Genomic DNA, 23,674 nt, shown 5'->3' with positions numbered 1-23,674 from the left:
CCGTATCTATCTATCTATCTATCTATCTGTCTATCTCCGTATCTATCTATCTATCTATCTCCGTATCTATCTATCTATCTATCTATCTCTGTATCTATCTTTCTATCTATCTATCTATCTATCTCCGTATCTATCTATCTATCTATCTATCTATCAATCTATCTATCTATCTCCGTATCTATCTATCTATCTATCTATCAATCTATCTATCTATCTCCGTATCTATCTATCTCCGTATCTATCTATCTATCTATCTATCTATCTATCTATCTATCTATCTATCTATCTATCTATCTATCTATCTCCGTATCTATCTATCTATCTATCTCCCTATCTATCTATCTCCGTATCTATCTATCATCTATCTCCGTATCTATCTATCATCTATCTCCATATCTATCTCCGTATCTATCTATCTATCCATCTATCTATCTATCATCCATCTATCTAACCATCTATCTATCTATCATCTATCTATCTATCTATCTATCTATCTAATGTGAGAGAAAAATGCTTACGATCATTTATACTGAATGAGGACAAAGGCCTCTACCTCCAGAGGGGGAGTTTTTTAAAACATTGTCCCTGTTTTCCCAGGAACCCCCCAACTTTATGTAAAGAGAAATGTCTTTTCTCTCTCCAATGTCAATTCCAACATGGAAGAACCAGATCACATTTGGTCCCGTTTACCTTGTATGGAGATGAAGAATAATGAAGAATAACCACAGGGGAGCCTGGACGTGCATTGTAAGGGATTGGAATCTGCGTCTGCCAGGTCATTTACAAGTTCCTGTGAATTTACTGTTTGAGGTTGGCATCCAGGGAGACAGACTTGTAAATGACTTCTGACCCAAGCCACACCCTCTGTCTGTCTTTGTATTTCTGTATCTATCTATCTATCTATCTATCTATCTATCTATCTATCTATCTATCTCTGTATCTATCTATCTATCTATCTATCTATCTCTGTATCTGCGTTGCGGTTACATCTTCGCACCCTTGATTCACTCGTGGGGCGAACTGGAGGACATCCCATAGTGCACGGCTGTAATGGCTGACAGATCCTGGCATTGTCTATAGGAGCAGTACAGAAAAATGGATGATATCGGCAAGAGAGCATGAACGCGGCTTAGCATTGCACGCGGGCCAAGTTTTGAAACTTCATTAAAGGCAAAACGAGGAGTACTTTGTGGAGCACTCAGACTGAACAGCGCTGCTTGGAGAGAGCGATGGGGGAGGCTCAGGGTGGGAGCCGCCCGACAATTTCGGCGCCCACATACTTTCATGACACAGGGATGCACGGCGCCGGGGCCGAAAGTGAAATGGTAGGAATGATTGTCTCCTGGAAGACCTCATCTCGTCTCACAGTTGTAATATAGAGATGTCTGCAATGAGTGACTACCTGCTGCTCTCGCAGTGTTCCCGTAATTGAGACGGAGAAGGAACTGCACCTCCGGAGCGGAGCCCCCGCTGTTTAACCCAAAGCAGACGTTGTGTTCTTAAGCAAACTACCAAGGGTGTAAAACGGCGATGCGTGGGAGAAAATGTCCACAATTAAGATATTGGTTTGAGATACTTTTTCCATTTGCCGACTGTTGCTTAAAACGCTGTCGTAGAAATATGACATCTGCGAGATGAATGTGAAACTTGTCTCATGTGTCATTTTGCCGAAGAATATCGAACAAGCAAATCTGACTTGTCTCCCGAGAGGTGAGCGACATCATCTTTGAGCCTTCTTATGGTTTAGTGTGTTCCGAAATAATAGTTCCATAGCACCGGCAAATAGTATGCGAAACGTACCAGGGTGACATACCTGTATACAGTCAAATATGCAGGAAGGCAAGAGGACTGTTAAAGTTTCTGTGCAGCACCGCACTGTCATCCATCCGCTACAGTACAGTACAGACGCAAGGACAATGGATCTTGAGGTGAAAATCAGGCGGGAGACGGAAGAAAGCCAATCAAATAATAATAATAATAAAAATTTAAAAAAAAGAATGAATCATTAATTAATAAATCATTCTTATTTTTGAATAAAAAGCGGATTAACAGCTCAACATTGTGGAATGATATAAAGCGGCTGTGATTGGGAAGATATTCAGCCTTTTAACTTATATACGTAGATATATACAGTACAGACAGACAGACAGACAGACAGACAGACAGATAGATAGATAGATAGATAGATAGATAGATAGATAGATAGATAGATAGATAGATAGATAGATAGATGATAGATAGATGGATAGAGATAGATAGATAGATAGATAGATAGATAGATGATAGATAGATAGATAGATAGATAGATAGATAGATAGATAGATAGATAGATAGATAGATAGATAGATAGATGGATAGAGATAGATAGATAGATAGATAGATAGATGATAGATAGATAGATAGATAGATAGATAGATAGATAGATAGATAGATAGATAGATAGATAGATAGATAGATAGATAGATAGATAGATGGATAGATAGATAGATAGATAGATGGATAGAGATAGATAGATAGATAGATAGATAGATGGATGGATAGAGATAGATAGATAGATAGATAGATGGATAGAGATAGATAGATAGATGTTACAGCAGCTTGCACTGAAAACAATAGGCAATAATAATAAAATAGAATAAAAACAGAAGAAATTATGTAAATCTGCAACAAACCTAAAAACAAAAGAATAAATAGAACACATTTTCAATATATAATAAACATAAAAAATGACAATAAAATAGAAATAAACCTTTTATTATTAATTAACAATAAACAATTTACCTCTGAATCAACAATTCACTATCCCGACAAAAATAGGTATGGTAATTGTGCAAGTTTGCATACATATGCATATATATATATATATATATATATATATATATATATATATGTGAATCATATATTGATTGATATGTGAATCATATATTGGCTGTGAAATGAATGACGGCCATCAAACGTCCGCCAGGACGAGCTGAGCCGTAAACAATGAAGCCGGAGGACACCGGAGGTGTCTCACTTCCGCTTCAGGTTCGACTGGAAATAAGTGCCCACGTGGGAGGAATCCAGCGTCTTAAAAACTTTGCCTCAGATGTGCGTTGGCCCGCTCCCGTCAAACCAGCGTCACGTTAAAACCCTGAGCGTCCCTCGGGAGGGCGTCATAATTAAAACGTATCAATCACTCGTTTTAGCTTGTAATGATATCTTTTACCCGCGCTTGATTCTATATTGTATGGACAGCGATAAGCGAAAAGAAGGAGAAAAACAATCAGCGCCCATGTTATAGAACAATCTCCTGGCGGCTACGGCGGCTGCGAGGAAGCGCTCAATCATAAAAGAAAAATGAAAGCCTGTGTCCAAGGCCTAAATGTATTCCATGGCCGGAGAATGAACTTCTCGGCCCATGTGACACATGATTTACACAGGAAAAGGCCAGAGAGTCTCTACGATGATAGATCTGCACCTCGGTCTGGCCGCTCTTACTCTGTGACATATAATCCTTCTCTTTTAACTTGCGGGATAGAGATAGATAACAAAACGCTGTATTGATTTACTTGTCTGCACGGCGCTTGGTTGAGCTTTTAACATTTGATTTCAAACGCCCACGTCTGAATTTTGGCCACAATGACTAAAAACTGTCATATACTAGGAATACATCATATATACATATCATAGATATATGGATGACATGTATATGTAGATAGATAGATAGCAACATAGATAGATAAATGTTCAAACAGATATACATATTTATTATTATTATTATTATTATTATTATTATTATTATTATTATTAATAATAATAATAATAATAAATATAATAAATCATAAAATAAGCAATTATTATTATTATTATTATTATTATTATTAACAACAACAACAACAATAATAATAATAATAATAATATAATAAATAACACAATAATAATAATAATACAATTAATAGATAGATAGATAGATAGATGGATAGAGATAGATAGATAGATAGATGTTACAGCAGCTTGCACTGATTATTATTATTATTAACAACAACAACAACAACAACAACAATAATAATAATAATAATAAATAACACAATAATAATAATAATACAATAGATAGATAGATAGATAGATAGATGGATAGAGATAGATAGATAGATAGATGTTACAGCAGCTTGCACTGAAAACAATAGGCAATAATAATAAAATACAATAAAAACAGAAGAAATTATGTAAATCTGCAACAAACCAAAAAACAGCAACATAGATAGATAAATGTTCAAACAGATATACATATTTATTATTATTATTATTATTATAATAAATCATAAAATAAGCAATTATTATTATTATTAACAACAACAACAATAATAATAATAATAATAATAATAATAATAATAATAATAATAAATAACACAATAATAATAATAATACAATAGATAGATAGATAGACAAGTAAATCAATACAGCGTTTTGTTATCTATCTCTATAATACAATTCAGTAATCCAGATCAGACCTAATAAGATAAATTCCCCATGTCCCCATAGGAATGCAATACAGAAGGTTTTGTTGTTGTTGTTGTTTTGTGCGGCTGTACTAGCCGCATGTGGCCACCAGGGCACAGCTCACAGAGTTTATTTGTAGCTGCAGCGTCTCCTTTGCCTCCAAAGATTTCCTGTGTGTGTACATGGAAATTGTAATCTTCCTGGGACCAGAATCGGAGCCAGAAAGCCCACGAGTCAGTAAGGCCCAAACAAAAGCTTTTCCAACAGTCCTAGGAAAGCATCTCTGATTCAATACATTGCCCATGTATATATGTAGGCCATGGTATGTACTGTTTACATACAGATTGTATGTAACACCTGTTCAAACTTTGTGTCCAGCGCTTTAAATCGATGTATTTCCCTGGAATGACTAAAAATCACCGTCTAAACAGCAAGATTGGAATCGTTTGAAACCTCAACCCGATGTAATTAATCTAGGCGGCAATTGCAGTGATTAATGCAACAGCACAAAAATAAATGCACGGCTCAAGTAATGGCATGAATTTTATAATTAGGTGGAAAAATTGTGAAAATAACAGTAATAATATAGTTCATCCAGATATTGGATTATTATTACTTAGTATAAAAAATACGTAGACTTAATAGTAATAATAATAATAATAATAATAATAATAGAAAGAAAAATAACATGAATAATATGAATAAGAATATGACTATGAATAATTTACATATTATATGATAATAATTAGATAGTTACAATTTTGTAACTATGTTAAAGCTACATTATGATCCAGGGATATTGTTCTGGTTCTGGTTTCTGGGATGTTAAGGGATCCGTAGCTGATGAAAAACAGTTGCATCTTGTCACGTCGAACAAAAGCGATTGATCTGTGTTCATCGTTGAAAAAAAAAGACGATTTCACCTGAAGTTCCATCGCACAAACAGCATCCACCGCTCTTATCGGACAGCAACCAGTAGTTTACAACGTGGTGGTGGGTGGTGTGGCAGGGGTGGGTGTGGCGGAGGGGATGGGGGGGGGGGGGGGGGGGGGGTCCCTTTCCCCGCTATACCGGGCCCCGTGGACTCAGGCTGTGTTTACAGAGGGAAAGAAATGGCTTAAATCTGCCGCCGTCAATGGCGATTTATGTCACTTTGAGTGACGGCTGACCCGAGAGCCGGCAGCCAGACAGTGAGACGGATTACAAGTGAGCAAAACGCCAACAACCTCTGGCCCGCTGTGGGGCAACACATGACAACAGAGGAGGGCGAGAGGTGGAGAGCCCCCGCGCCCGGCCCCCATCAATCTATCAAGACATCCTCTATTCAAACGCCGTTGCCGCTCACTAAAGGCAGACTGATACACAGTGGGAAATTTGAACGTTCCGCGGATGAAAAAAACAAAACCCAAAAACGAACCAAAACAAAACACTGTTTCGAAAGGCTTGGTAACATCTGCAGCTTTATACGATACGATTACTTCAGTGCAATCCCTGAGGTATCTCAAATTTCAGTCGAAGGGGGACTTTTCACTCCACAACATATTAAAGCAAATATCTAACCTTCATCTCCACAACGTGTCTGTAACACCGTAAAGAACCTAGAAGGCAGAAAAATGCCAAAAACCCGTCCATTAAAACACTTTAAGCTTAACAAACGGTCCAGATTGTAAGGATGGAACGTGTCTCGGTGCCAAAAGGTGACGTCATAATGTTGCATTACTGCATTACTTATGATGCTTAAGCACATTTAATATCAAGCACTCAAATACTTTTAAAAGAGCAGAATGTTGAAGGTTGGGATTGGTGCCTAACTGGTGATCAGGTGATATTGCTTTAACTATACAAAAAAGCAAAATATAAAATTATTTGTCACAATAACAGCATCCATTGCTTTATAGACTGTACTCACACTGGTAATTGCATTGATATGCGAGGACTAAATGTTGTCGGCTCAAGGGATAACGAGACGTCTTATAAAAGAGGGGTGTGTACGGTGCGGTCCTCATTAAGAAATGAGACAGAAAATGAAGAGAAAACACACCTTGACTCCTGCTTCAACTGTAATCATTTTATGAATGGGAAATCATTTTATGTCCCTATGGACTGATAGGTGCGACATAACCAACTAACCCTGAGGGTTCCAACCTAAATCTTTATTGTTGTTGATATGGTCCATGGTTTAAAGGTGAAATGACACGGATAATGACATAATGACATTACTGAGCTCATGACATGACATGAGCTTTTCCTTCAGGCCCTTTGTCTCTCTTTGAAAATGAATATGTCCCACGATGCTATGTCTACTAAACACTGAATTTATTTTTGAAGAGGACATTTTTGGACAATGCCAAACATTGAAGGGACTCGTTTGCAATGCCGGTGTTTACATTACAACAGGGGTACGTGAACAACATACATATAAGAAAACAACGTCATCAGGAACCCTGGATTGTAGAATTGTCACATTGACATCCAGTATGTCATTTATTAATTACTTATTAATTATTAAATATATAATTTAATATATAATTCAAGTGGTAATCCAGGAAATTTACTGTGTTGGGTGGATTACAATAAGTCCATCCCAAACTGCAAATTTCTTTGTTTTGTTTTTACGGCTGCCATTTGCTTCATTTATTTTATATTATTTAAAAAAATAATTAAAACATTTATACATCTCATATTTGGCATTTCACAGTGACATGGTGGCGCGCATCATTAACGGTGAACAAACAATGTTCATTTGAGCACGTTTCTTTTTTTAGCACAGAGAACCAGGAAGGGAGTGGGAGAGGCAAGATGCTCGGGCGACCGCGTTTGTCCCGCCTTCTTGTGTTGATGAACTTGACCAACTACCTATCAGACACCTATCTCATTGACCACTGGGGTGGTCAATGAGATTTTAGGGCCCCGGCCCCCCCCCCGAGAATCGCCACCGCTTGCGCGTGCCTGGTTTGTGCATTTTTGCCGGGAAAGGTGGACCAGCAATGGTAAACAGCACATAGAGGAGCACATGCATTGATTGAACGACTGTTTCTTATAAATTGTTATAAATTGCCAACTAAAAAAATAAAATAAATAAAAAAAATCGAATATATATATATTTTTTTTTACCAAATAATCTTACAGATTACCACTTTAATTCAACAAGTTGTTTTGACCTTTCCTGACATAATAAATTGTTTACACCTGCATGTGTTTACAAACAGTGATACATACTGTAGACTGAACGGCGGAAGTCCAAACAACAGAAATGGACAATTACACCTGATAGCACTTAAAATCAAGTCGTCATTGATTCGGCTCAGGTGAAGGAGAAATGACACCCGGCGAAAACCAAAGACAAAGCAAAGATTCAATAAACTTGCGGAGCCGCCGCAAAACGAGACGACCGCCGATGAGGCGAGCCCGTTTTCCAACCGCCGCGAGAGCACGTTCGGAAGGAAGCGCCGCGCCCTTAACGCGGCGTCAGGCGCCATTCCTGTTTCCGGGGCGGAGGCGTCGTGCGGTTGAAGGGGTCTAATAAGCCGAGGGTGTCGGCCATGTGCGCCGGGTCCAGGGATGCTCGGGAGGCACAAGCAGCCAGTCGGCAGGAATTAGAGCGGCCTCCGTGATTGTGCTGACGTCTGCAAGGGGCGGCGGGGCGGGGCGCAGATTAAGCCCAATAAAAATGTGTGATTTGTTGCTTTCATATTTGGGAGATGTCAGCTTCGATTTGAGCCGACACGGCGCCTCCAGGCGGCCTGGGTGACACGTTTGAGGGACGCACTGATGAACTGCTGGCAATCAAGTGTGAGTTCCCTCATCCTGAGCCTCCGTGGGGCTCGTCTGGGTGGAAATAACAACACTTCGCTTGCGATTGTTTTTGGCTTTTGCACTTGCCTTCAAAAGCGGAAGTGCGTGGGAAACGCCGTGCTTTGAAGGGACGGAGCTCTCGACGCCGGCGCTTACACATTAGAACGCAGGGACTTAAAAGAGCTATGTATAAGACGGCGTCATCGACGGGAAGCCGAGACCGCACACTTTTTACATTGACATGTGACTATAATTAAAGTGGAAATCCATGAGATTTTCTGTGTCGGGTGGATCACACGACCAGTCCCAGAACTCCACTCGAAGCGCTTTTGTGGCGGACCCCGCCACCGACACTGGTAAAACAGCGTAAAGAGCGGCACATCCTATGATGGGCTGTTTCTTATTACGTGCCAGCTAAGTGAATGTGGGAAACGAAAAGAGGCGCATCTCTCTCTTAATCGCGGTAAATCGGTCGTAGGAACGGCGTCTCCGTGCCTCCTTCCCGGCGGATGGAGGCTTGCGGCGCTCGGCCCCCGCGCACCGCCTGCGCCGGCACGGCCTCCCGCTCCGTCCTACCTCAGCGGCTTCTTCCTGACACGTATCAAGCCTTAGCATCCGTGATTAATAGGACAGAAATGTGCAACTGATATTTGATAAACGACTGGAGTTTCATATTCATGATGTACAATGAATATGCAGCACCGGGGCCGAGGCCCGTTTGATTGATCAGACGTGTTCCATTCATCACTTGTTTTTCCTAATTAGCATATTTCAAGCAGCACTTTGATCAGTTAAGGAGTGTGGGACGTTTGGAAGACGAGACGCTCCTCCATTCTCCCGCTCTTCCACTCTCCTTTGTCTTGACAACACAAACACACGGACAAATTTGCCGTGATTTGATTAAGCAACGGCGTCCTGGGAATTGCCGGCCCAAACGGCGCGGCGTCGCGCGCATTTCAGCTCGTCGTCACTGTGAGCGCCTGTTATTCCGCGGCTCTGCGGGATGCCCGATTCTGATCGGTCCGGAGCGGCGATCGGTGACCGCCGGTCTGCGAGTAATGACCGCTGTTACGGGCGACCACTTCTCCGCCCGGAGTCACGTGCCTCGTTTCATGCTAATGCTAACTAGCAGATAGAGCTAGAAAGAAACGCTAATGGTAGGCTTGAAGAGATGAATGTGGATGTGCCCAATTTCACATATCTAACAGTAAATAGGATAAAGGTTGTTTTTTTTTGTTTCTTACAGCCAATAGTTTGCTACCTCGTTGCAGCGCTAGCTAGCTACCTTGTTGCAGCGCTAGCTAGCTACCTTGTTGCGGACCATTTTTCTGAGCGGAAGCTAAAGAGTGGAAGCTTTGCAGTCTCTGAGCACACTGTCGCGACCGGCGTACAAGCGATAAACCTCGGCAAACCAGTTCGAAAATCACTTTAAATCAATATTCCGTCTCAATGTGTCTTTTAGTTAGTAAGTAGACGTGAAATAAGCGGGATAATGTGCAGCCTAACCCACATTAGCCCGTAAACCATATTAGCTCAAAGCGACCAGGGCCTTTACAGTATTTACATTAACTGCAGAGGGTACGAGGCCTTTACTGGAAGCAGGCTTACTGTATATTAGAGGCAGGCTTCTAAAAAGAAAGAGAAAAAGAGCTCGTAGCTACCCTGAAAGTCACACTAGTGGTGGTATCTGTAGCCTTGAACGCACCACTTCCTGCTTGGATTGCTCAGAGCGTGGCAGTTTCCCCAATAAGCGATCTGCTACACAGGAGTAGTAAATGGAGTCAAAGAAATACATCGGCAATAAAAACACTGTTCTTTACTTTCTTTGTTTGGGAGCTGAGCTCCGCACCGGAACACTGCCGCAGCTCTGATCTCTTCCCCCAGTCTCTATTTGAGGCAGGCTGGTCTTTGTTCCTGTAGACCACGCCCCCCGGTATTTAGTAGAGGAAATACGGTATTTATTAAAGTCCCTGTAAAGTGAATTCAGTGATTTGTTTCTCAACACATGATACACGTCAGAAAGTAATTACTGAAAACATGTGAAGAGACTGAACGATGTAGGACTGCATTGTGGAGCTAGACCCTAAAACTGTCTCTCGCTGTTTTGGTGGCCCTCATTTCTTGGGCGCGGCTAAATCATGATTGGATGACGTGGAGCGGTCGTACTTGGCGGGGCACCGCCTCCCAACACTATGTCAACACCGGGTCGGAATCGGAGCATCTGCGGTGACAAAAGCTAAGCCAACAGCCTGGAGTTTGGGATTAAACACTGTTTTGGGAACAAACACCCGGAGTAAAAAGGCGTCTTCGGGGAGACGGAGAAAAAAGGAACCGTCCCGTTGGTTCGGTTACGTTAGCATTAGCTGCAAGCAGGCAAGGAGCCGGCAGGGGGCGCCAGAGACACACAGGACGGGGCTCAGCGCAACGCTTAAACATGAAAGTCATTAAAACGTAAACGTTTATATATTATTAGACGGTTAAGGCGATAGGCCGTGGTTTCAGCGTCTCATACCAGAGGGAACTGCCATCCCCCCCCCCCCCCCCCCCCCCCCCTCCACAATTTCGAAGGCCAAATTTTGCAGACTTGGCGGTTTCATTTTAATCACTCAAATTTGTCTGAGCGGCGAATAAACTGTTCTGCGCTTTGACAAACTCATAACTCACTTATTGTTGCTTGGCAGGGGCTTTAAAAGATCCCGACGTCTGATACAGACGGAAAACAAGATAAGAGACGCGGCGCCTCCTTCGCCGCTCGCTCGGGGGGGGGGCGAAAAGCGCCGCGGGAAAAAGTTTCGGCACTCGGCGAGCGGCGACGGGGAGCGACGCGGTGATCTGTGGGATCTCGGCGGGCGACGTCAGAGGAGGATGTCGGCCATTACGCTGCGGCAACTTCTAAATCCCTTCATTAGGCACATGAGTTAGTCATTACCCCGCCCCTACGTGATGAACTGTTTGAACCCCCCCCACCCCCTCTTTCTGCTGTACCAGGCCAGGGAGAGGGAGGGAGGAAGGGAGGGAGGGAGAGGGAGGCCGCACTCGTCTATGGCGGCGCAGAGCACATTGCAAATGTTTTGTGTGTATCCAAGCAGACTAACCCCGCTGCACATTTGCCCTATTACGGCAAATCAGCATCAGGGCGACGCGCGGTGGTTGGAGTAAAGCGGCGCGCTCTCTTTATCATTATTTGATGGCATGTTTAATGACAGATCGACACCGGAGCCGCAAACGCGAACTGGCATCAGTTTTGCCGAGTTTGACTTTGAGCGCGTCTCAAATGCATGTGTACTTGTGTGCATAATTCGATTTCTCAACTCGGCTATTGGACGACTTTTAAAAAGGACGCGGGGGGGGGGGGGGGTGAGAATCGGCGTGGAAACGCTTCCCGCCGCACCCTCAGACTGCGAGGGACTTTTGGTGTGTGATGGGGATTCACGGGGTGATTAAAAGATATCGAGTCGTTTCAAGTCTAAGTGTGAGGGAAATATAAGTAATGAGGGTAAATCTAGGGGAACACCATTTTTTTCCAACCGCCGTCATCATTAGGGAACGTATAACGGAGGAACGTTTGCATGGATCTGCCCGCTTTACCGCATCCAGATCGCGGGTTACACTCAGACATTCAAATCAAGCTGTCAGTTTTGCAGTAGCAAGATTCGTTGTGACAGAGGACGAGCATTCCTGCGTGTGTGCATGTGTGTGTGCGTGCGTGTGTGTGTTTGTGTGTGAGTGTGTATAATTAGACATCACTGTGGTCTGTAATTAGTCATGTGGCATGTTAGATATACGGTACACTCAGCTGCGTTAATATGCAAACATCCAAAATGAATTAATATAAAGCATCAAAAGAATGATGTGTTTATATCATTTCATTACCTGAAGTGCATTATATAGTACATTATATAGTACATTTTATATATATATATATATATATATATATATACACAGTATATATACTGTATATATATAGCACATATACTTGGTCTTGATAGTGTTATTGTACTGACACTGATATTTATTGCCGTTTCCCACCCGCAAACACACCTTTTAAATTATTTGTTATGGTACAATAAGAATCATATTAACCTCATAGTCCGTGTTGCATTAAATTAAGATTATGGTCATATAGCATTTTGTTTGTGGCGACGATAAATCCTCGGACGACTTTGACTTATTAGACCAAATTATGGTCGGACAACTAATTTCCTTCTGCTGATTGCACTGATGATAGCATTTTTCTCCGGTCGGCCTCGTATGAATCTCATGGACGTCGCGCTGAAACCTCAAAATGTGCTCACGCACGCCTATCTCACGCAGGACTATTTATCTGCACACAGCATTAGGCGAAAATAAAACTTCAAGTTGTGTATTCCCCCCCCCCCCCCCCCATCATTTCCACAAATCCGGATTCCGATGACGCCTGTATTTCTGACTTTGGAGATATTTCCGATGTTTTTCTATTCATCTTAAGATCATTCCTTGCTTCGAATGAGAGGAAAGGTTGCCGGTCTGTAAAAGACAATGGCTCTGCAGAGCAGCCCGAGATCCATCGGCGAAGAGAAGAGGGGCACTAAATAATTTATAGCTTTAATCTGCTCACTGAGGTGTGTGGTCTATGACAGTAATTATAAATGCAGGGAGAAATTATAGCTGAATACTTTAACTGCATTAGGAGTCATCTGATGAACAACGTGATTGCCTGCTCATTTCCAACAATAGGGGGCAAGTCGGTGTCACCGTATTCAAATCACCGCCGTGCCCATGTGCTTTTCCCCATTTACCATCAAATGTCACTTTCCCGTTATAAAACAGAGATTTGATGGGTGGAGGTAATTGAGGGCTTGATTGCCTGAAAAGAGATGAATTGCGCAAAATGTTTATGAATTTAGAAGGCAATTATTTTTAATAGCTTTTGAAATAATAGAGCTGGAGGAAATATGTTTAATTGTTATGATACCGCCGTGCGGCAACAGACGCCGCAGAGTTTACGGTAAAGCCATAAAACGCGATGATATACTGTTGGCGCGCATCTAAAAATCATAATGGGGAAGATGGTGTGGCGCCATGTGTGCGCAGCCTTAAAATAAAAGTACCCAAAATGGATTGTCATTTGGATTGAAATACAAAACCAACAAAAAATATATATATTTTTGATTCATTCATTGTCAGTCGCTTTTAAATCTTAAACATTAAAGCGCTAAAGAGCAGACCCCTGATGATCTAAATGGTTAATGAATTCAAATAATTGAAAGGCTGTTTTAAATGTGTGTTTAATTAAAACAAAGGCATCATAAAAAAAAATGACAAGCTGTTATCAAATGTTAACTCTTTATTTGAATAGGTAAAAAAGGTGCAGGTATCATTTGTCTTGCTGTTATTCTTTAAGCATGAAACACACTGTCCCCCCCGCCCCCTAAAATATATTTACATGTGAGATAATCCTGTTTCCAAACTACCTTTTTTCCTTTTGTTTTTTCAATCATGTACAGAATCCAAGTCTAAACTGGTGATTAAACATTTATTAAAGTGCTTTTTTTTTTTTTTTAAATCTTCTATCATTGCAACACAAAACATTTTTACATAGCAATACACTGTACAGTTCCGCGTGAGTTATCACACGTTTATACAGCTGCACGTTGACGCAGATTCCATGTATCACAGAAGTTGTAAATCGCAATTGATTCATTAGGTTACCTTTGAAATACAATTGAAACTTGAAATATCATACAAATAAATAGTAGTCATAGCCAGAGCTATTGCATGCAAACATCAGCAAATATTTTTCTTCAAGCAGTAATACATATCATTACTGGTGATGCATTGGAGCAGGGTGCAAAGGTATATTTTAGTGTTTCCTTATCCATTTCTAACCAGTGTGTTTTCGTTGTACTCGATGAAATGTTTTTTTTTAAATTTTTTATGTTTTAATAACACACACTACACAATGATAATTCAAGAAAACAATTGAAATAATTGACCCGTGTATTAAAAAAAAAAAGAAAAGAAAAGAAAGGAGGGGCATAATCATGTGTGAAGCCTACTCCTTGTCCATTTCCACGTACTGCGAGTGGTTATCAGGGGATTTGCTGTGAGTTTTACTCAAATGGAGTTTGACCGCGTGGTTACTGGCAAATGTCCGGCAGCAGAGTTTACATCTGAACTTGGAGTCGATATCCTCCTCCACGACCAGCGCCTCTGTGGGTCTCACACTGAGCGCCTTCGACAGTTCCGGTTCCTCTATTTTTGTCTGGTGCTCCACAGGCATTTTGCACATGTCTTTGATTTGAAAGCCCAGATGGGATTCCAGGTGGGAAATGAACATGGGGGGTGACCTGAATTGGGATGCGCAGTCATTACAGTAGAAAACTGGGTGGCCGGTGTCCATGTTCTTCAGAAATTTGGTCCCGCCAGTTTTCCGTAGTTGGTATTTCACATTCGCTAACCAGTGGCTGATGGTCGTCATGGAGAGTCCAGTGAACTTGGAGATGTGCATGCGCTCCTGAGGGCCGAGATCGGACAATAAGTATTTCCCTTCAGAGGTCTGAAAGAGGCTGGAGGCAAACTGAGCCTGCAGGATGAGGAGGTGGCGGGGATTCCAGTTTGACTGTCTGCCTTTACGTTTGTGGACGGAATAAAGCTCCGCCGACACGTCCTCAAAGCGCCTCACATCCGTTTCCAGCTTCAAACTGGGGATCCTGGACGGCATGGAAGGTTTTGGTGTGGTGGCTTTAGGAAGGACTTTGACCATGTCGGCAATGTCAGACAGAGCGTACTTTTGCGGCATTGGGGCGGAGGGCTGTAGCAGGGAGGAATTGGTCTTGCTGTGTTTAGATTTTGTCAGGTCTATGGGCTGATCATCACTGACAAACAGGAAGGCATTATCAGGCCTATTTCTAATAGGATTTCCAAGAATTTGAGCTGGTTTCTCATTGTTCCGGTTTATTTCAGCAAAAATAGACTGGGTGCGTGCAGACAGCTTATCTGCTCTTGTATTATTGGGCTTATTTGCTTTGCCTAGATGATTGTTCAGAACTGACTGCAGTGCACTAAGAGGGTTTATGGCAAGTATATCCGGAGTGTCATTGAGAAGCTCTGAAGCAGCGCTGCGTCCATTACTGGCAGAGGGGCTTGGTGTCTTGCCTCTGTCAGAGAAATCTGGGCTCAACTTCCCTTTGATCGCTTCGCTCCCTTCCTTCACACAGTCCGCATCGAGCTTTGAAGAGGAAGAGGAGTCGTCCTGACAATCGCTGTCATCATTCTCCAGCAGATCAAACCTACTATTCTGACTTTCTTTACTATCGCTAATGCCAACCTTTTCTTTTTTGATGTCCACATTTTCATGCTGTCCCTGGGGAATGTCAACTCCCAGAGCACTATGGTAAAACTTCCCCTTTGGGGCAATCGGTCTGAGCTTGTGGTTGAATGTCTGCCTTAGCTGAACCTGAGGAGATGCCGAGAGAGGTGCGCTTTTGATGATCCCAGAGAGTTGATAAGCGGCGTGGATGCTCGGGTAGGAACTCCAGCTCGGCGTCCCAGTTTGAGCTTTGTTGATGGCAGAGGCCACAGTGTTGGCTAAAGATTTGAGGATGTCTCCTCCTGCGCCTGAGCCCTGTTCGAGATCCTCCTCACGGAGATAAGGATACTTAAAAGAACCATTACTTGCCATTTGATCCTCGCTCTCTTGCTTGGCATCTTTAGCTTCTATTTCCTGCGTTTTGTCTGATGTGCCTCCCCCCTGGCTGTCTTTCTCCCCCTCCCCAGGGGAGGGGGGTTTTGGGGACATTTTTTCTCCCTCGGCATCACTGGCAGCAGACTCAGCTAATACCTGCATCTTCTCTATGGCTAAGGGGTCGAGAGCTAGCTGTTTACCCTTTTTTGACGCCGAGTTTGTGACCTTGATGAAGTGCCCGGTAACCATCATATGTGTTGTAAGCTGCTGAAGCGTGTCATGTGAGCTCCCGCACTCCATGCATTTCAGGATCTGAGACTTGCACGTCTCAAACTGCCAAGTGTAACTTGCCCCGTTCTGATAACCATAGCGATTATTGTTTGCATTTGAAATGGCGCTGGCACGCTGCGCCTCAATGTAACCGGACACACCTGTCGTAGAATCAGGGGAGCAGGGTCTCACCGCTTCAAAGGCGCGTTTCTTTGCTGGTGGCAATAATTTCGGCGTGATAACTGGAGGCTCTTTTAAAGGCACTTTTTGGTAATGCTTAGTTTTAATCATATGGACGCTCAAATCCTGAAGCGAGTCAAAAGAGTGGCCACAGAACATGCACTTCAACACCTTTTGAGCATCCTCTTTTCCTTCCAAGTCATGCAAATTACGTTTCCTTGATTTGGAGGATGAGGCAGAAGAATTATTCTGTGGTTTGCTGTGGTTGTTGTCTTGATAATGTCCACTATTACTCATGTGGACCGTCAGCTCCACCAGAGTGTCATAGGCAGCACTGCAGTCTTTGCAGCGGAATCGGCTCGCTCCCGTGAACACTGAGCCGCATGCTTTGCTGCTTTGTCTGTACAAGTGGACAGAGCTGAAGAGGTTGGGTTTGGACACAGGCTTCGGGGACAGAGTCTGCTGCAGGGTTTTGGAGAGCGCATCCTGGTGCCAATCGAACTCGCTCTTGACGCTCCCGTTGGTGCTGTCACAATTGGCTCGGCTGGTGTTTTTGCCCATTTTCAAGTCCATTCCGATTCCTGTCCAGTAGGAATCGGACAGAAAGTTTGCATAGGCCTCCCTCATTTTCTCCAAGCTACCATTCACCTCCCCCACCTTGGTTTTGTCATCCTTCTGGCTTTCAGGCGGAGAGGAGGTTTTGAAATCTGAGAGTCGGTCACTGCTGTCGCTAAGGCGCGACTCCAACTCCGCCTCCTGTTGGGAGAGGACGCTAACGGGAGAGTTCTGGTTGCTATAGCTGTTGGTGCTCTTGCTGTCCACCTCTTTGTCCTCAGACTCCTTGGGGCTGGTCTTCTCAGAGCATTCCTCTTCAGTGGGAGTGTCGTTCTCTCCATCTTCCTCATTGATGGGCTCATCAAGTACAGTGTCATCATCGGGCATGTACACTGGGAAAAGGCAAAGATGAATTGAATTAAAATCCAGATCCAGGTAATAACATCATAAGGCAAGAGAAGTTGAAACATGATACCAACAATTAACATAGTCGCTGATTCAATTATATTGTGTTTAATTGTTTTTACAGATAATACACGCATTTAACGCATTTAACATGATCAGAATATAGCTATAGCTAGGCTCGAATACAAGGTGAAATTCAGTGTTTAGATTAGATTCAGTTAAACTACAGCACATATAAAAGATTTATAGTTAGTGCCACTGTTTGAATACATGATAGGGGTGATTCACGCTTTTAGAGGTTTGACAGTAAGATCAGCCTTTACTGACAGACGTCTGCCAATGGAACCGCTGGGTGTGATTCACAGCAGGCCATCGCCTTAGTGCTGCGTCAAAGGTTTCTGGGGCTTCTTGTTGAGATGTTTACAACAATTATCGGCCAACGAGTGACATAAGTGACAAGTAAGGAGGCTCTCAAAGTGTCAGGTCAACAAGCTATGCCATAGTGATTAAGTGTGTTCCAAAACCGCAACAAACAAGTATGCCCTCGCTTTTGGGTCACATTTCTACTTGCTCGGCACCACTTTATTTTGCAGTTAAGCGAAGCTGACATAAAGAAGAGATATTCTGATACCCACAAGTGTTCCATATAAATTAACGAAGATTAGAGGACGCCGTTTACAAGATATAAGCACTTAAATCAAGCAGCTTTGTGATTAAAAGTTTAATATTTATGATATCAACATGAAAACTGATTATCCTGACAGCAAAATAAAAACACGTTTAACGTGCGCATAATAATGGTGATGAAGATGTTGATTATACTGATTGTAAAATACTTTTAATTATCAGTATTATAACATTGATACAACATTTCGATAGATTGCCAGCAATCTGTTACATCCGTGATGGTCTAATAAACAGCAATCTCTTCTTTCATTATTCACATTTTAATTCTCCCAACGCCTAGAGCAAAACATTATTGCTTTAATGAATCAATAATTAACCTAAACAACAGTATTTCCCAGTGAAATATTGAACATTATTCAATTTTTTTCATATAAGCTTTCATAATACAGACAAATAGTGGCTTTGGCATAATATTCACACAGCTATACAGTAAACAATTGTTCTCTTTGTCAATTACTATTTCTTCACATTTATTTTAAATCCATCTGACAATCTATGCCAACAATATCAATGTTAGCATATCTTTTGTAGACATTTTGCAATAAGTGCAGTTTGTCAGTGTTGTCACATATCTGAGAAATGTTCTGCCTTCAAGTTTTGTTGGAAATTGTGCATTCTAGGGGAGAGGTGGCAGATGTGCTCCAAGTTAAATATGAATGGGACATAACAGCTCTGTCCAGGCACTTATGCATTTGATGTGGTTAATATTTCCCTTTTGAATGGAGGGCACTCGTGATGGGGTGGCTGGAGCTGAGCACTCAAGAGTTCCACACTGGGCGCCCCAATAGAATGTCCTCCTTCAATGCCTTCTGAAAATAAGACTTTTTTTTTTTTTTTTTAAATCAATATTTCACAAGTGCCCCAAGAGAAGCCCCGGAGGTGAATTGCTCGCCAGCTAATGGACAGAGATGGAGATGGGACTCGGACTTTCAAAACAAACATGGCGAATGGGGAGCCCGGCGAACAAGAGGCCGCGCACACATGCCCAAGATCCCAATGTGCCGTGACCTTGATCTACCGCGGGAGAAATGTTTGGATAGGCCAACCGAGATCGGCGATGGCCCCCAAAACATTCTCCATGCTGAGGGGGAAGAGTTGTCAGAGTACAGAAGTATGTTTTATTTATGGTCTTATATATAGTTTTCACAGTGAAGGTGAGCGCCATTGGCCATGACAAGCTTCCAGTTGATGGCTTCCCTTTTCAAAGTCTTCACTGACACCGGAAGATTGGTAAGCTTCAACATAAAAGTGGGAGGATGGGCACTTTCCCTGTCCAGTGACGGTTTGATGGAAATGGCTCATTCTACCATAGAAAACAACTTTTTCCTACATACCGTTTGTGAATTAAAATTCACCAGTATACACAGCTCATTTTTGACATACCCCTATAGTGAAAGAGATGTCCATTTCCTATGATTGGGGTGTTGTTTTTGTCTAGAAACAGCATCATAAAAATGGCCACATTGATATGAATATGTACCTTTGTGTCTTATCTAAGGGTTTGAGGATTGGATTGATGGAGATTAACAGCTGTTTCTCCTGCTGCTCTACGCCTTTCCATCAGATGCTCTGAGTTACAACCATCCAGAGGCACCAATTAACCTTTTGGCAGGCATCACTCCAAGATACCCGCATGTCGAAATATTCTACCCGCACCATTTGTAACTATGCTTTGCCAGCCCTTGGTCTACTACTGTACTGTATCCATGCCAAGCTGCATCACTCTGGAATACAAGATCAAACCCAAGGACATTGGCAGTTTTAAAGCATGTTGCAGTCCAACAACCTAAACGACAGCACAACATCAATGACGCTAAAACGTGCAACGGTGAACACCCCAATCGTGGTAATTGTTAAATTGACATTTTGTTACAGGGGAAATAAAACTACAAGATTGTACTTTATAAGTGGCATTAATGGATATTAGAACAAATACTGTGGTATGACAGCCTCACAGTATAAATCTAAATGCACTGGCACGGCGCTTAATGGTTTACAAACTACAGAAATTGGAAACAGCCCGCCTTGGAAATTGTGTCTTAAAGTCCAGTAAAATATCCAGACTAACTAGCCTTACAAAACAAGGGGCTGGCGTGCCAGGCCCAAGATTTAGCATGTCATAAAACGCTGTAAAGCCTCCAATCTGTGTCACGACAAATTTATACCTTCAGACAGGAATATGCAAAGGTCAAAAAACCTGAGGTGTCCATCATAAATCAGGCACTTGAAGTGTTTATAACATTAATCTGTTAAAGCCTTAGAGTCTTGGCGTAGAAAGACCTGGATTTCCAGAAACAGCAGTCTCGGTTTGAGCCAAGTTTTCTCCCCCCTCTAAATGCTGGGTATCCTTACTGGATCGGTAATGATACAGTATATTACAATAACTAGTACCAGAAGGACAGCACGAGCTATGATGCTACGAACAATGAGGCACATTTGAAGCCTTCATGACAATATTCACGCCAGCGAATTTTTTTTATCTTTGTGGAGCGCAAGCAAGTCTATTTAGAACGTGTCAATCATTTTTCAGGAAATTTGTGTGTCAGCCCTTTAAAGGACTTTCCCCTTTGTCTCCCCCAGTACAAACATGCAATTAGAAACTTTTGTAATGTTCAAACACCCCCCCCCCCCCCAAAAAAAATAAAAAATCAACATTTATCCCTGGGAAGGTCAACATTGCCCCTTCATTAATCTGACAAGCCAAAGAGAGTTTGCTTGCCTGGAGGGGTTCAGCTAATGGACAGCTGCGATACCCGGTGCAGGACTTTGCGAGCATCCGAGGTAACAGTATCTTCAGAGAATATTGGGTAATTCATAGGTGCCGGTGACAGGTCTGCACGTCTGCGTCGCTTTCCCCAGTGTGAGCGCTCCCCCCGCTTGTCTCAAGCTACAGTTTTTGCCACTCACCGATCAATATCTCTTTTTACTTCCCATTGATCTGCCCTAGCAGTGGGACCGACCTAAGCAGGACTGTTATGACATTTCTAGATTTCCCCCTGTCCTTGGAACAATCAATTACACGCACATGGCAATCAAAACCTCTTTGCAAAATGAACCTGCCAAGCATAGTCGGAAAAAAAAAAAAAAAAAAAAGAATAAAAAGAGAAAGAGACCTGCGGGAATATAGAGAACACACAGGTCGGGCTTTCAGAACGATCTTCAGCCTTCCTTCCTCATGCTGTACTTTTGCATTACATTTTATAAAAGCTTGGCTACTGAGATCTGCATCAATAACATTTATTAGAGGTTGAAAATGGCCCCCAAATTGAATTTCAACTTCAATGAATGAGCCGACTTGCTGTGATAGACACAGTGATATATCTCATTGTTGGTCGAGATCGAATGGAAACATTGTCCCATTTTCTAGTTGACTAACTAAATCACATTATTTTCTGAAACCCCGAAGCGATGCGCAAAGATCTGCACAGACTCTTCTCTTTGTGGTTCCTCGTCGGGGAACGGTCTCCTCGAGATCCAAGGACATTGCAGGATAAAACCATCAGGTTTTAAGCCGCTGCTCCTGACAAAATGTGTCTCGAGGTTAATTGATATTGCGGAATGCAGCCGTTTTTTGACTTCTTTCAAGGAGGAACTTGCAGAGTACATTAACTTATCTGACCCCCCCCCCCCTTTTTTTATATTATTCTTTATGAGTGCAATGACTTCAGCGATGCCCTCGACAACAGATACAAACATTCTGGTTATTAACAGAGATGGGACTTCACAAAGTGGGTTTACCCTCCGCAGTGTGAGTGTGTTTGTTGGGCTTTCTCTGAGGGCTCCACTACAAAAACGTGGGACGGAAAGATCAGTGTTCATTTCCGTATGCATGAGGGGGATGTTACTTAAAGTGCATTACTTACTTCACTAAACACAAGCAATTCATGCGGAAAAATGTCTTGCTTTCAAACGGCCATAAATTAAATATTAAAATAATCTAATATCGTCAAATAGAAAACTCTGGCCTCAAGGAGAACACGGGATAACTTCGAGACAGATTGCGAGCAGGGCGAGCGGCTCAACGTGCTCAGATGGACGCGGAGCCAGATTAATACGATATGATCGCAAATATGACACCATATCCTGCCATCTGGCTGTTCATTTGGGCAAAAATGATCACAATAATTACAGCAATTAATCAAAAAATATTTTCCACGACCTAACATTCTGTTAAACCAGAAAAAAAAAAAACACATTGAGGACCCCGGAATTGCACGGTCAACTTCTTAATAAATGAATAAATCAAGAATTGATGTCCTTAAAGCCTTTTTTAAAACCACAATTATTTTCAGACAGAGGGTTATTTTTGAGCACTGAGAAAAAAAATCTAGATTTGTTTTTCTACTCTTCTCACATGGACGGAGAGCCACGACTCCCCTGCCTTCCCTTCGACCCGGTTACAGAGCCACGCCGCTCTTTTCAGCTTCTGCTCGGAGACGCGTCCTCGGCCATCCCTCTGAAGCCCGTCCTCCCCCCAGATTTCACACCCAAACCTCACTCCCCTTTCCGATATTTTTTGTTGCTGTTCCTTTTTTTTTTTTTTTTTTTTTTAATAGGTTTTGATTTTGTAGTGATTTCTGGAAGAAATTCCACTGGGCCGTGACTAGCGCACATTTAAAATTAATTAGACGGCAAATGTACGTAAACGGTGCTAACCTGCACGTTCGGAGGGTAACACGAGGTGTAAGATAAGATCACACTTTATGAATCGATGAGGTGAAATTCTGGTATCACAGAACCACAAAACAGTGATAAGTAAGAAAATTATACAGTATATATATATAATAAAATAAAGTAAAAATATTTCAAATAAACATTGAAATAATAAAAAAAATGTAATAACTAATTATAAAATAAATCAAAATAACATTGTAAAAAAAAAATCGAATCTATCTATCTATCTATCTATCTAACTAATCAATCCACAGAGTTAACATGGAGTAGCTCTGCTACCGTAGTAGTAAATCCTAGGTCTTTGTGAGATAACAGACAAACTTTCTTTTCGCCCTGACAGATAAAAGAAAAGGTTGCAGTCGGCAGAGCAGAAGCAGGAGGGTGTGAGGGTGTTAGTGTGTGTGTGTGTGTGTGTGTGTGTATGTTTGGCGTGTGTGTTCGGCTCCTGCGTGCGTGTGTGTGTTTCCAGCGAGCCGCTCTGTCACTTGGTTTCTGAAGAGCCCGTGACACACCTCTCCAGGAGCGACATGATGAGCTCTGATGGTTCCTTTCTGCAGAATCGCAGTTTACCCCTCGTTCACCCTTATCAGGGAGAGGGGAGAGAGAGAGAGAGAGAGAGAGAGAGAGAGAGAGAGAGAGAGAGAGAGAGAGAGCGAGAGAGAGAGAGAGAGCGAGCGGGGGAGAGAGGAGCCCGTCATCTTTACGCCACGCCACTCAAACCCCGCCGCGCATATTGGAGCTGACCAGTCAAGCAAACAGGGCGGCGCTAATAAAAGACCATCTTGCCTCGGTTCAAATTTCCCTGATTGAATGTCAGTCAGGAATGTTTTGCGTGGCGAGCGGGGGGCGGGGCGGGGTTGAAAAAAGTGGGACGTCGACAAAAAGAAAAGGACACATAAGGCCTTTTGTTCCGGCTTCGTGAGACACACACCGATGGGAGGAGGTGACGGTGACCTGCGC

At 42.4% G+C, this 23,674-nt stretch overlaps 1 protein-coding gene across 1 annotated transcript in view; it reads right to left on the bottom strand.

The window, feature by feature from the left end:
• Positions 1 to 14,311: 14,311 nt before the first annotated feature.
• The window catches only part of tshz2 (teashirt zinc finger homeobox 2), a gene marked incomplete at both ends in the record, with an annotated part of 36,531 nt that continues 27,168 nt past the window's right edge, over positions 14,312 to 23,674 (bottom strand). Inside the window, one exon of the mRNA XM_080014860.1 lies at positions 14,312 to 17,340. Within this exon, the coding sequence (XP_079870986.1) occupies positions 14,312 to 17,340 (3,029 nt within the window). The remainder of the gene's footprint in view (positions 17,341 to 23,674) is intronic.

Source organism: Zeus faber, assembly GCF_960531495.2.
Source record: "Zeus faber genome assembly, chromosome: 15".
NCBI classification, from domain to species: domain Eukaryota; kingdom Metazoa; phylum Chordata; class Actinopteri; order Zeiformes; family Zeidae; genus Zeus; species Zeus faber.
Note: the sequence above shows the minus strand (reverse complement) of the source record. Positions and strands in the feature narration are given on the sequence as shown.